General features: G+C 52.9%; 1 protein-coding gene across 2 annotated transcripts in view; it reads right to left on the bottom strand.

Annotated features, from left to right (window-relative positions):
* LOC119976391 (complement factor B-like) overlaps positions 1-14,652 on the bottom strand; it is a 109,570-nt gene that overhangs the window by 65,905 nt on the left and 29,013 nt on the right. For both annotated transcript variants that reach the window (XM_038816904.1, XM_038816903.1), the window contains exon 9: positions 13,603-13,692. In XM_038816904.1, the coding sequence (XP_038672832.1) occupies positions 13,603-13,692 (90 nt within the window). The remainder of the gene's footprint in view (positions 1-13,602; positions 13,693-14,652) is intronic.

Genomic DNA, 14,652 nt, shown 5'->3' on the forward strand with positions numbered 1-14,652 from the left:
CACCATTAACACATAGTCCACCATCCCTCCCAACGTCCCCCGCCCCTCCAAAGTTCAATGTAATCCAATTCTTGAAAGTGCACAATGAATAACGCCAATGAATATAACCCCGTCATCCTTCCCCTCAGTTCAAATTTGACTTTCTCAAGAGTCGGGAATTCTAGCAGGTTCCCCCCGCCACGCCAGGGCACAGGGTGGAGAGGCTGATCTCCATCCCAACAGGATCAGCCTTTCCGGCGATCAATGGGGCGAAGGCAACAAAATCTGCCTCTGCATCCGTTTCCAACTCTGGCTGGTCCGACACCCCGAATATGGCCTCCAGAGGGCCCGGGTCCTGTTTCACGTGCCCCACTTTAGAGATTACCCTAAAAACTTCCTTCCAGTAATCCTCCAGTTTTGGACAGACCCAAAATATACGATCATGGTTCGCGGGGCCCCTTGTCCCCGCAACGTTCACACACATCTTCTACCCCCTCAAAGAGCCGGCTCATCCTCACCCTTGTAAGGGACGCTTTATACACCACCTTCAGCTGTATCAGCCCCAACCTCGCGTACGAGGTGCAGGCATTCACCCTCCGGAGCACCTCACACCAGAAACCCTCCTTCATACCCTCTCCCAACTCTTCCTCCCACTTTGCCTTGATCCCTTCCAGCGGTGCCTTCTCCTCTTCCAAAATAGCCCCGTAAACCACCGACACTAACCCCTTCTCCAGTTCCCCTGTCATCAGCACCTCCTCCAGCAATGTGGAGGCTGGCTCTACTGGACAGCTCTGTCTCTCCTTTCTGGCAAAGTCTATAACCTGCATGTATCGAAATATTTTCCCCTGCTCCAGTCCATACTTCGCAAGTCTAAATCTATCCTTGATAAATCCCAAATCATAGATCATAGAATTTACAGTGCAGAAGGAGGCCATTCGGCCCATCAAGTCTGCACCGACTCTTGGAAAGAGCACCCTACCCAAGGTTAACACCTCCACCCTACCCCCATAACCCAGTAACCCCACCCAACACTAAGGGCAATTTTGGACACTAAGGGCAATTTATCATGGCCAATCCACCTAACCTGAACATCTTTGGACTGTGGAGGAAACCAGAGCACCCGGGGAGGATGTGCAGACTCCACACAGACAGTGACCCAAGCCAGAATCGAACCTTGGACCCTGGAGCTGTGAAGCAATTGTGCTATCCACAATGCTACCATGCTGACCATTGATCTCTTACATAATGCGCACTTCTTTTATATTGCAGATTTATTGCAGCACTGACGAAGGCCATTCAGCCCATCACGTCTGTGACCAGCTCTCCGAATGAGCCATTCGACCGCCTCTCCTTCAGTGGAGCTTGGCTTGGGATGCATCTAGGTCTGGACGATACGTTTTCAGTCCTTTTGCCAGGATGTTGTCAGAACCGGCTTCCTCTTGCGGGCAAGAACATAACTACAGACCATTAATCTGAGATCGTCACCAAGAGATTCAGTCAAGAAACCGGAAGAAACCTCTTCATCCAAATGTCGAACTTGTTTGACCCTGTCTGGCTATTTAAAAAAATACTTTCACGGAGTGTAAGCATCACTGGTAAGGCTAACAACTGAGGTGGTGGGCGAAGCTGCCTTCTTAAACCACTGCAGGCCCTGGTGTATAGGCATGGCCACATTGCTGTTAGCACGGGAGTTCCATAACTTTGACCCAACATCAGTAAAGAAATGATGATTCATTTCCAAATCAGGACAATGTGTGGCTTGGAGAAACACTGGCAAGTCGTGGTGTTCCCATGAATCTGATACCCTTGTCCTTCAAGGTAGTGGAGGTTGCGGGTTTGGATAGTGCTTTCGAAGGAGCCTTGGTGAATTGTCACAATGCATCTTGAACTAGTGTCTGATTTTTCCAATTTTTGTCGTCCTTTTGTCATGTGAGAGTACCTTTAAGAAATGGGTGTTTATAAATGGGTGTGTATATAAATATCTGTAGTGAGAGTACCTTTAAGAAATGGGTGTTTATAAATGGGTGTGTATATAAATATCTGCAGTGAGAGCATCTTTAAGAAGGTTTACTACTGTAGTGATGTCAGAGAATGGGTGGAGCTGGGCTGTCTGTCAGCTTTTTACCTTTGTTTTAGGCTGTTTGCTGCAGGGTGTGTTTTAGTTTTGTTTTCAGTGTGGGAGCTGAAGCCAGACAAAGCAGCTGTACTGTTGATCTCTCTGCCAGGAAAAGACTATCTCTTGATCATTTGGTGAGTTCAGAATTATAAATGTTCTCAGCAGTGAACGTAAACCTAATGTGCTTCTGGTAAAAGGTGTTTTACGTCTTGTGGATGTTAAAAGGAAAGCTTAAAGGATTACTTAGGGTTGTATTCTTTGGGGGCTGTATTTGAATTGATGGTTGCTAAGATGTTCACTGTATGTTTTAAAAAGGTTAATTTGAGTTCATAGAATAAACATTGTTTTGCTTTAAAAAATACTTTTCCATTTCTGCTGCACCACACCTGTAGAGTGGGGCGTGTGCTCCCCATACCACAATCTATTAAAAGTTGTGGATCAGGTGAACTCCATGATACACTTGGGGGTTCTCTAAACTCTGGCCCATAACATTTTTCCTTTTTAAGTGGATCAGGGTCTATCTTGCAATGGGCATTGTTGGTGAAAGCAGTGTGACTGCCAACCACCATTTTTTTAAAAATATATATACTTAGAGTACACAATTCTTTTTTTCCCAATAATGGGCCAATCCACCTACCCCGCTCATCCTTTTGGGCTGTGGGGTTCAGACCCACGCAGACACAGGGAGAATGTGCAAACGCCACGCGGACAGTGACCCGGGTCCTCGGCGCCGTGAGGCAGCAGTGCCAACAATTGGACTGCCAATCGACATTGAGGCTTTCTGAATTCCTTTGTGCTTGACGTCACTGCCTCATCAATTCTGGTCTGTGAGAAAGTGCGGGTGAGTGGGGCTAGCTGAATTGTTCTTCTGAATTGCCAGTATGGGGTCGCTGGGTCAAAAGGTCTCTTTCTGTGCTCCGACCATTGTGATCCTTGAATTTTGCAATTGAAAATTGAATCGAATTTACTGGACCAAAATAGACCACTCGGCCCAAATGTCCACTCGAGTCTTCTCCTGCCCTCTGGCTCTGGGGGAGACAGTATTTAGTGTCACTAAGCCAGAAGCCCAGACTAATGCTAATGAGTTCAAATCCAACCATGGCACCGGGTGGCTTTCAAGTGCAATTAATAAATCTGGAAAACAAAGCTGGTCCCTAATCCTTGATTGTTTTTAAACCCCATCTGGTTTATTAATGCATTTTAGGGAAGGAAATCCGCTGTCTTTGCATGGTCTGGCCTACATGTGACTCCGGGCCCAGGGCAATGTGCTCCTCTGAGCGGGGGAGGGGTGGGTTAGCTGGAAGTCCCCCGACCAGACTGATTACATGAAACGTTAGAGGGCTGAACAGGCCGATCAAGAGGGCTTACGTGTTCCCGCATTTGAGGGGGCCGAATGCGGACGTGGCAATGTTACAAGAGACACAACTAAAGGTTACATACCGGACTAGATTGAGGAAGGGGTGGTTTGGCCAAGTATTCCACTCAGGGCTGGACTAAAAGACCAGGGGGGTAGTGATTTTGATTAATAAACGGGTGGCATTCGAGGCAGGGAGAATTGTGTCAGACACGGGAGGGCAGGTACACAATGGTGAGTGAGAAGCTTGAGGAGGTGCGGGTGGTACTCGTGAATGTATATGCTCCAAATTGGGACAATGTGGAATTTGAGAGGTGGGTGTTCGGTAAGATCGCAGACCTAGAGTCACATAACTTGATCATGAATGGAGATTATAACAGAGTCATTGATCCAGAGTTGGACCAATCGAAATCCAGGACAGGGAGGAGGCCGGCAGCGGCAAAGGAATTGATGGGTTTATGGAACAGATGGGGGAGTAGACCCATGGAGGTTTGCATGGCCAAGGGCGAAGGAATTTTCTTTTCTCTCACATGTCCACAGGGTAAACTCTCGCATCGACTTTGTTGTTCTGAGCAGGGTGCTAATACCGGGGCAGTGGATACTGAGTACTCGGCAATCGCAGTGTTGGATCATGCCCTGCATTGGATGGATCTACGGGTTAGCTTGGAGGGAGGACAACGCCCGCTATGGAGGCTGGATGTGGCATTATTAGCAGACGAAGCGGTCTGTGGGCGGGTGAACAAGTCCATCCAGAACTACCTGGAAACAAATGATACGGGGGAGGTCTCTGCAGCAACGGTCTGGGAAGCTTTGAAAGCAGTAGTCAGAGGGGAATTAATCTCGATACAAGCCCACAGAGAAAAGGTGGAACGGGCTGAGAGGAATAGGCTAATGGGGGAGATACTCCAGGTGGACAGGAGATACTCAGAGGCCCAGGACGCGGGGCTACTGAGGGAGCGGCGGATGTTACAGGTGGAGTTTGGGCTGTTGACCACAGGGAAAGTGGTGGAACAGCTGAGGAAGGCAAGAGGGGTTATCTATGAGTATGGGGAAAAGGTAAGCAGAATGTTAGTGCACCAGCTCAGAAAAAGGGAGGCGGCCAGGGAGATAGGGAGAGTAAAGAGTAGAGGCGGGAACACTGTCCTGGACCCAATGGGGGTGAATGTGGTTTTTCAGAACTTTTACAGCAAATTATATGAGTCGGAACCCCCGGCTCGCGTGCAGGAGATGAGACAGTTTTTGGGTCAATTGAGGTTCCCGAGGGTAGATGAGGATCTGGTGGAGGGGCTGGGAGCCCCAATTGAGATTGAGGAAATAATCAAGGGGCTGGAGGGCATACAGTCGGGCAAGGCCCCGGGCCTGGCGGCTACCCGGTGGAATTCTATAAGATATTTTCGGAGATATCAAGCCCACTGCAGGTGAGGACATTTAATGAAGCAAGAGAGAAGGGAGTCCTCCCCCCAAAAATGTTGCAGGCCTCGATTTCATTGATCCTGAAACGCGAGAAGGATCCGGAGCAATGCGGGTCATACAGGCCGATTTCTCTACTGAATGTGGACGCCAAACCGCTGGCTAAGATACTGGTCATAAGGATAGAGGACTGTGTCCCGGGGGTGATAGGGGAAGACAGATGGGATTTGTAAAGGGCAGACAACTCACGGCCAATGTTCAAAGACTTTTAAATGTTATCATGACGCCCTCAGAAGGAGAGGAGATGCAAGTGGTGGTCGCGATGGATGCGGAGAAGGCTTTTGATTGGGTGGGGTGGGATTACCTGTGGGAGGCGCTGGGAAGGTTTGGGTTTGGTGAGAGCTTCATTGACTGGGTGCGGTTGCTCTATCAGGCACCAGTAGCTAGTGTGCATACGAACCGGTTGAGGTTGGGTATTTCAAACTACACCTCTCCCCGCTACTGTTTGCTCTGGCCATAGATCCACTGGCCATGGCGTTAAGAGCCTCTAGGAACTGGAAAGGGCTGGTTCAGAGGGGGTGAGGGGGTGGAGCACCATGGCTCGTTTTATGCAGATGTCCTGCTCGTGTATATTTCAGACCCGTTGGAGGGGATGGGGGAAGTTATGCTCGGAGAATTTGGTAATTTTTTGGGGTATAAATTGGGGAAAAGCGAGATGTTCGTGATCCAGGCAAGAGGAGAGGAGAAGAGACTGGGAAAGCTGCCGCTTAGAATGGTAGGGAAGAGCTTTCGGTATCTGGGAATCCAGGTGGCCCGGGAATGGGAGGCACTGCACAAGTTAAACCTATCCCGGTTGGCAGAACAAATGAAAGAGGGCTTTAAGAGATGGGACATGCTCCCGCTATCATTGGCGGGCAGGGTACAGACCGTGAAAATGAAGGTCCTCCCCAGATTTCTGTTTGCCTTTCAATACCTCTCCATCTCCATCCTAAGGGCCTTTTTTAAACGGGCAAATAAGGTTTTTGTGTGGGGCGGGTAAAACCCCGTGAGTGAAGAAAGTGTTCATGGAGCACAATCGGGGGGAGGATGGGTTGGCGCTGCTGAACTTTTGCAATTACTACTGGGCGGCTAATATAGCCATGATTAGGAAGTGGATAGTTGGGGAGGGTGGGTGGTCGTGTGGGAGCAAATGGAGGCGGCACCATGTAAAGACACCAATTTGAGAGCACTGATAAGAGCACCTGTTCCGTTCTTGCCGGCCCGATACTCCACAAGTCTGGTGGTGGTGGCAGCTCTGAGAATCTGGGAGCAGTGGAGGAGATATAAGAAAGTGGAGGGAGCAACGGTTTGGACCCCGATTTATAATAACCATCTGTTTCTACCGGTAAGGCTGGATAATGGGTTCCGGAGAAGGCAAAGGGCAGGAATTAGGAGGATGGGGGATCTATTTATAGGCGGGAGCTTCCCCAGCTTGACAGCCTTGGAGGATAAATTTGAATTGCCAGCAGGTTTAGGTATCTGCAGGTACGAGACTTCTTGAGAAGGAAGGCTCCGGCCTTCCCGCTGCTGCTGCCACGGGGGATGCAGGACAGAGTAGTCTCCAGTACCTGGGTGGGAGAGGGGAAGGTATCAGATATCCACCAGGAACTGTTGGAATCGGCAGAAACTCCGGTGGAGGAGCTCAAGGGCAAGTGGGAAGGCGAGCTAGGGGGAGAGATAGAGGTGGGTCTGTGGGCAATTGCCCTAAGCAGGGTTAATACCTCCTCATCATGTGCCAGGCTGAGCCTGATACAGTTCAAGGTAGTCCACCGGACACACATGACAGTGGCCCAGATGAGCACGTTTTTTGGGGCAGAGGACAGGTGTGCGAGGTGCGCGGGAAGCCCAGCAAATCATGTCCACATGTTTTGAGCATGCCTGAAGCTTAGCGGATTTTGGCAGGGTTACACTAGGGTGATGTCCACGGTACTCCAAACACGGGTGGTGCCGTCCAGAGATGGCGATCTTTGGAGTGTCGGAAGAGCCGGGAGTTCAGGGGGCGAAAGAGGCTGACGTTTTGGCCTTTGCCTCCCTGGTAGCCCGGAGACAGATCGTGTTAATGTGGAGGGACTCGAAGCCCCCGAGTGTAGAGACCTGGGTTAGTGACATGGCTGGGTTTCTCAGTCTCGAGAAAATAAAGTTCGCCTTAAGAGGATCAATGCTCGGGTTCACCCGGAGGTGGCAGCCATAATCAACTTCCTGGGAACATTTATATGTCAGCAGAAGCAGAATTCCAAAGGGGGGAGGGCCAGACTGTCATTTTATGGTTTGAGGTGTGTGAAAATTGTGATGGGGGTGGAAATGTTTATTGTACCATTATTTTGTCAGTTATTGTTATTATTATAAAAATTGCAAATATCCTATAAATATAGTTTTTAAAGAAACCCTGATATCAGCCGAGTAAACCTCTGCTCTATGGCAAGTGTATCCTTTCTTAGGTAGGGAAACTGCAAGCAATACTCCAGGTATGGTCTCACCAGGGCCCTGTATAACTGAAGTAAGACATTTCTACTTCGGAACTCAAATCCTCTTGCCAACACACCATTTGGACTTCCGGTTGCGGCTATGACCAGCTAAGTCGCACGTTTGGCTGCTCCTGCTACAAAGGTGTTTTCGGGCCGATTGGAGGGCCCCAACGGCGCTGTAAGGACAAATCCCGGTGGGGGAAGGCTCCCTGAAGAGAACCAGACCAACTTTATGGTCGGTACCCGGAGTGGGGTGGTAAAGAAAGCAACAGCAGCTCCCAAAAAAAAGCGGGGGAGGAAGACCAAAATGGCGGCCGGTGGCGCACCCGAGGAATGGAGGAAATGGGCGGAGGAGCAGCAGGCCGCGCTCCTGCGCTTCTTTACGGAGCTGAAAATGGAGCTCTTGGAGTCAATGAATGCGACGACCACCAGGCTGATGGGAGCCCAGGCGACCCAAGAGGCGTCGATTCGGGAGCTGCAACAGGAGATGACTGTGAGGGAGGAGGAGGCCACGGTCCTCGTGGGAAAGGTAGAGGTGCACGAGGCACTCCACCTGAAATGGCAGAGCCGTTTTGAGGAGCTGGATACCCGAATGAGGCGGAAGAACCTGAGGATCTTGGGCCTGGCAGAAGGCCTGGAGGGGTCAGACCTCCCGGGATATGTAGCAGAAATGCTGAGCTCCCTGATGGGGGCAGGGGCCGTCCCTTCGCCCCTGGAGCTGGAAGAGGCCTACAGGGTCATGGCTAGGAGGCCAAGAGCAAATGAGCCCCCGAGGGCGGTGCTGGTGCGGTTCCAGCGACTCAGCGACCGTGAGAGAGTGCTGGAGTGGGCCAAGAGGGAAAGGAGCAGCAAGTGGGAGAATTCGACGGTGAGGGTCTACCAGGACTGGAGTGCGGAGGTGGCAAAGCGGCGGGCCCGGTACAACCGGACGAAGGCGGTGCTACATGCAAAACGGATCAGGTTCGGAATGCTGCAGCCAGCGCGCTTGTGGGTCACCTACAGGAACCAACACCACTATTTTGAGTCCCCAGAGGAGGCGTGGGCCTTTGTACAGGAAGAGAAACTGGACTCGAATTAGACCCAGGGGATACTTGGCGGCCGTAGCCGCTCGGGTACTTTCTGCTGAATTCTTTGTTTGGATTTTGAACTCTTGCTGTGGTTTTTCTTCTGATGTTTTTTCCCCCTTTGCCAACTTCCCTTAGTTATTGTTATTGTGGTTATTCATGGTTATTTATGGTTATTTATGCAGTTTGGTAGAGGGCGACTGTTAAGTACATTGTTATTTGTTATTTATCTGTTATTTATAATGTTAAGTTGGGGAGGTGGGACGGGGGGGAGAGCAGATCGGGGATATGGGTTCCTAGGGGGGGTTCTTTTACAGGCATGGACGGGGACGGGGGTGGAACTGAAGATGGCGGGGTGGGGTGTGGCAGGGCGAAAGCGCGGGCTTTCCTCTGTTTTCCCGCGCGCGGGGCAGAGGAGGGGGGAGGGGAGGAGTGCGGGGCGTGGCTAGCAATGGCGACCTTTCCCGCGCTGGAGCGGGGCCAGGGAGGAGTGGCAAGGGGGGGGAGGCCCCCCCCCCCAAGCCGGGGGGAGTCGGAGTGTGGCAGGAGCAGCCGGGTCAGCGTGAACCAGCTGACTTACGGGAGTACGATGGAGGGTACATCGCGGCTAGGAGGGGTCCTAGCCTGGGGGTGGGGGGGGAGGGGGGTTAGGGAGGGATACCGGGTTGCTGCTGAAAAGACCAGAAACGGGAAGTGGAGGGCTGGAGAGGTGGGGGGAGGGGGACATCGCCATGGGGAGCGGGTCAGAAGGGAAGGGTCGACCCGGGGCGAGCAGGGAACAGGACATGGCTAATCGGCAGGGGAAGGGGGCGGGTCGTCCCGCGACCCGGCTGATCACTTGGAACGTGAGGGGGTTGAATGGGCCGGTCAAGAGATCAAGGGTATTCTCACACCTGAAGGGACTGAAGGCTGATGTAGCAATGTTACAGGAGACCCATCTGAAGGTAGTGGACCAGGTTCGCCTGAGAAGGGGGTGGGTGGGACAGGTGTTCCACTCTGGATTGGACGCAAAGAACCGGGGGGTGGCGATTCTGGTGGGAAAGAGGGTGTCGTTCGTGGCGGAGGAGGTGGTGGCGGATAAGGAGGGTAGGTATGTGATGGTGAAGGGTAAGCTGCAGGGGGAGAAAGTGGTGATGGTCAACGTATATGCCCCGAACTGGGATGACGCGGGTTTTATGAGGCGCCTATTGGGCCTCATTCCGGGACTGGAGGCAGGGGGCTTGATCATGGGGGGGGACTTTAACACAGTGCTGGACCCCGGGCTAGACAGATCGAGCTCAAGGACCAATAGGAGGCCGGCAGCGGCAGAAGTGCTGAGGGGGTACATGGAGCAGATGGGAGGAGTAGACCCATGGAGGTTTGGTAGGCCGAGGGCGAGGGGGTATTCCTTTTTCTCCCACGTCCATAGAGTGTACTCCAGAATCGATTTCTTCGTGTTGAGCAGGGGGCTGATCCCGAGGGTACGGGAAGCTGAGTACTCGGCCATTGCGATCTCTGATCATGCACCGCATTGGGTGGATGTGGAAATGGGGGAGGCGCGGGACCAGCGCCCGCTGTGGCGGCTGGATGTGGGGCTGTTAGCGGACGACGAGGTGTGTAAAAGGGTCCGGAAGAGCATTGAAAGCTATCTGGACTTGAATGACACGGGTGAGGTGCAGGTGGGGATGGTCTGGGAGGCCCTGAAGGCAGTGATCAGGGGAGAGCTGATCTCCATAAGGGCGCACAGAGAAAGAAAGGAGAGGCAGGAGAGGGAGAGGCTGGTGGGGGAGCTATTGGAAGTGGATAGGAGATATGCGGAGGCACCAGAGGAGGGGCTGCTGGGAGAACGGCGCAGCCTGCAGGTCAAGTTCGACCTGCTGACCACCAGGAAGGCAGAGACGCAGTGGAGAAGGGCACAGGGCGCGGTCTATGAGTATGGGGAAAAGGCGAGCAGGATGCTGGCACACCAGCTTCGCAAACGAGATGCGGCTAGGGAGATTGGGGGAGTGAAGGAGAGGGGCGGGAAGGTAGTGCAGAAGGGGCAAGAAGTGAACGGGGTCTTCAGGGATTTTTACAAGGAGTTGTATCGGTCTGAGCCGCCGACGAGGAGAGGGGGAATGGAGGACTTCCTAAACAAATTGAGGTTCCCAAGGGTCCAGGAGGGGCTGGTAGAAGGGCTGGGGGCGCCAATAGGGCTAGAGGAGCTAGTCAAGGGAATAGGTCAGATGCAAGCGGGGAAGGCGCCGGGGCCAGATGGGTTCCCGGTGGAATTCTATAAGAAAAATGTGGACTTGGTGGGACCGGTACTGGTACGAGCCTTTAATGAGGCGCGAGAGGGGGGGGTTCTGCCCCCGACAATGTCGCAGGCTCTGATCTCCCTGATATTGAAGCGGGATAAAGACCCCGTGCAGTGCGGGTCCTACAGGCCTATCTCGCTTCTGAACGTGGATGCCAAGTTGCTGGCAAAGATCCTGGCAGCTAGAATAGAGGATTGTGTGCCAGGGGTAATCCATGAGGACCAGACGGGGTTCGTGAAGGGGCGGCAGCTCAACACGAACGTGCGGAGATTGCTGAATGTAATTATGATGCCGGCAGTGGAGGGGGAGGCTGAGATAGTGGTAGCGCTGGACGCGGAGAAGGCATTCGATAGGGTGGAGTGGGAGTACCTGTGGGAGACGTTGGAACGGTTTGGGTTTGGGGAAGGGTTTATTAAGTGGGTGAAGTTGCTCTACTCGGCCCCGACGGCGAGTGTAGTGACAAACGGGAGGAGGTCGGAGTATTTCGGGCTCCACCGAGGGACCAGGCAGGGATGTCCCCTATCCCCCCTACTTTTCGCACTGGCGATTGAACCGTTGGCGATGGCACTGAGGGGTTCAGGGGGGTGGAGAGGACTGACTAGGGGAGGGGAGGAACATCGAGTATCGCTGTATGCGGATGATCTACTGCTGTACGTGGCAGACCCAGAAGGGGGAATGCCGGAGATAATGGAACTATTAGCAGAGTTTGGGGACTTTTCGGGGTACAAACTAAATTTGGGCAAAAGCGAGGTTTTTGTGATACACCCGGGGGACCAGGGAGAGGGTATTGGGAGACTCCCCTTCAAGCGAGCAGGAAAGAGCTTTAGGTACTTAGGGGTGCAGGTGGCAAGGAACTGGGGGACCCTCCACAAGTTGAACTTTTCCAGGCTGGTGGAACAGATGGAGGAGGAATTTAAGAGGTGGGACATGGTACCGTTGTCGCTGGCGGGGAGGGTGCAGTCAATCAAAATGACGGTCCTCCCAAGGTTCTTGTTTTTATTTCAGTGCTTGCCCATCTTCCTCCCTAGGGCCTTCTTCAAAAAGGTGACGAGTAGCATCATGAGCTACGTGTGGGCGCATGGCACCCCAAGGGTGAGGAGGGTCTTTTTGGAGCGGAGCAGGGACAGTGGAGGGCTGGCACTGCCCAATCTCTCGGGGTACTACTGGGCGGCAAATGTGTCAATGGTGCGCAAGTGGGTGATGGAAGGGGAGGGGGCAGCTTGGAAACGAATGGAGAGGGCGTCCTGTGGCAACACAAGCCTGGGGGCCCTAGTAACGGCACCATGGCCGCTCCCCCCCACGAGGTACACCACGAGCCCGGTGGTGGCGGCCACCCTCAAGATATGGGGGCAGTGGAGGCGACATAGGGGGGAAATGGGAGGTCTGTTGGCGGCGCCAATAAGAGGGAACCATAGATTCATCCCGGGGAACATCGACGGGGGATTTCAGAGCTGGTACAGGGTGGGCATACGGCAGCTGAAGGACCTGTTTATAGAGGGGAGGTTTGCGAGCCTGGGTGGGCTGGAGGAGAAGTTTGAGCTCCCCCCGGGAAACATGTTCAGATATTTACAAGTGAAGGCATTTGCTAGGCGGCAGGTGGAGGGGTTTCCCCTGCTCCCCAGTAAGGGGGCGAGTGATAGGGTGCTCTCGGGGGTCTGGGTCGGAGGGGGGAAGATATCAGACATCTACAAGATAATGCAGGAGGCGGAAGCAGCATCAGGGGAGGAGCTGAAAGCCAAGTGGGAAGGGGAGCTGGGAGAGCAGATAGAAGACGGGACGTGGGCGGATGCACTGGAGAAGGTCAACTCTTCCTCCTCGTGTGCGAGACTGAGCCTCATTCAATTTAAGGTGCTGCATAGAGTTCACATGACGGGGACAAGGATGAGCCGGTTCTTTGGGGGTGAGGACAGGTGTGTCAGATGTCTGGGAAGCCCAGCGAACCATGTGCATATGTTCTGGGCATGTCCGGTGCTGGAAGGGTTCTGGAAGGGGGTGGCAAGGACGGTGTCGAAGGTGGTGGGGTCCAGGGTCAAACCAGGATGGGGGCTTGCGATCTTTGGGGTCGGGGTAGAACCGGGGGTACAGGAGGCTAGGGAGGCCGGAATACTGGCCTTTGCGTCCCTAGTGGCTCGACGAAGGATATTAATTCAATGGAAGGACGCGAGGCCTCCAAGCGTTGAAACTTGGATTAATGATATGGCTAGCTATATTCAGCTAGAAAGGATCAAATTTGCCCTGAGAGGGTCGGTACAGGGATTCGCCAGGCGGTGGCAACCTTTCCTTGACTTTTTAGATCAGAGATAGACGTTCGGGGTCGTGGCAGCAGCAACCCGGGGGGGGGGGGGGGGGGGGGGGGAGGGAGGGGGGGGAGGGAGGGGGGGGAGGGAGGGGGGGGGAGGGGAGGGGGGGCAGCAAGGGCCGTGGGGGGACATGCACGACTGTAACGCGGGCAAGTCTGCTCGCTGCTCATGTCTGAAACTGTAGGCTGCCTTGTTTGTTAAGGTTGCCTGGGGGGGGGGGGGGGGTGGGGAGGACTGGTGCGCGCGAGAGGGCGGGCGAGGGAGGGACATTTGCCTAGAGGGATTGTGTTGTAAATAATTTAAAAATTAGTAGGGGTAAATGTTTGTATGGAAAAACTCTTTCAATAAAAATTATTTTAAAAAAAAACACACCATTTGCCTTCCTAATTGCTTGCTGCACCTACCCAAACCGGTGCGCAGAGCTTTACCAAGAATCTCTAGATTACTGGTCCAATGACAGAGCTATTGCACCAACACATTTGCACAAAGGTAATGTCACATTCTGTATACAAGACTATTTTCAAGGAAAGGATTGGGGTCAAGTTTCATATGTCACCACCGGGCTTGGAGTCGGATGAAATGGTTTCGAGAATTCTCACCGAGATAAGCTTCCGATTTCCCCTGTGCCGCCACAAAATTCTTTATTTTCACAACAGCTGTTTTGGGGTCACCTCCCATGTTTGCTTTCCCTGGAATACAAAAAGATCTTTTAGAAACCCAGGGCTCATCATTAAATAGCGCTTGATGAATAATCTCCCAAACACTTCACAGCCAACATCATCCTTCTTTTGTTTCTTTGCCCGCGTGATGTGGGCGTCCCTGGTGAGGCCAACATTTATTGCCCTTCCTTGGTTGCCCTCGAGGCACTGGTGGTGAGCTGCCTTCTCGAACCCGCTGCAGTTTCCATGGTGTAGGCACACCCACTGTGCTGTTAGGGAATGAGTTCCAGGGTTTTTGACCGAGCGAAAGTGAAGGAACGGCCGATATATTTACAAGTCAGGATGGTGAGTGGCTTGGAGGGGAACTTGCAAATTGTGGTGTGACCATGCATCTGCTGCCCTTCTACAAGGTAGAGGCAACTGGTCTGAAAGGAGTTTTGGCGAGTTTCCCCACTGCATCTTAATAATAATTATCTTTATTAGCGTCACAAGTAGGTTTACATTAACACTGCAGTGAAGTTTCTCTGAAAATCCCGAGTCGCCACATTCCGGTGCATGTTTGGGTGCAAAGAGGGAGAATTCAGGATGTCCGATTCACCGAACAAGCATGTCTTTCGAGAATTGTGGAAGGAAGCCGGAGCACCCGGAGGAAACCCACACAGATATGTGGAGAAGGTGCGGACTCCGCACAGACAGTGACCCAAGCCAGGAGTCGAACCCGGGTCCCGGGCGCTGCGAAGCCAAAGTGCTAACCACTGTGCTGCCATGCAGATGGTGCGTACTGCTGTTGCTGTGCACAATGTTGGAGGCAGTGACTGTTCTTGCTGGTGGGAGCACATAGGAAACAGAGGGAAATACTAAGACGGGGTGGTTGGGGAAGCGGTTGAAGATTGAATCAATCTGGGGCATAGCCAAGGCCTTGACTGCTTTAACCAGGATGGTTGCTGGCTGCCTTGAGCTTGTTAGAGCTGCATGAATCCGGGACAATGT

Source organism: Scyliorhinus canicula, chromosome 13 (genome assembly GCF_902713615.1).
Source record: "Scyliorhinus canicula chromosome 13, sScyCan1.1, whole genome shotgun sequence".
In the NCBI taxonomy this organism is placed as follows: domain Eukaryota; kingdom Metazoa; phylum Chordata; class Chondrichthyes; order Carcharhiniformes; family Scyliorhinidae; genus Scyliorhinus; species Scyliorhinus canicula.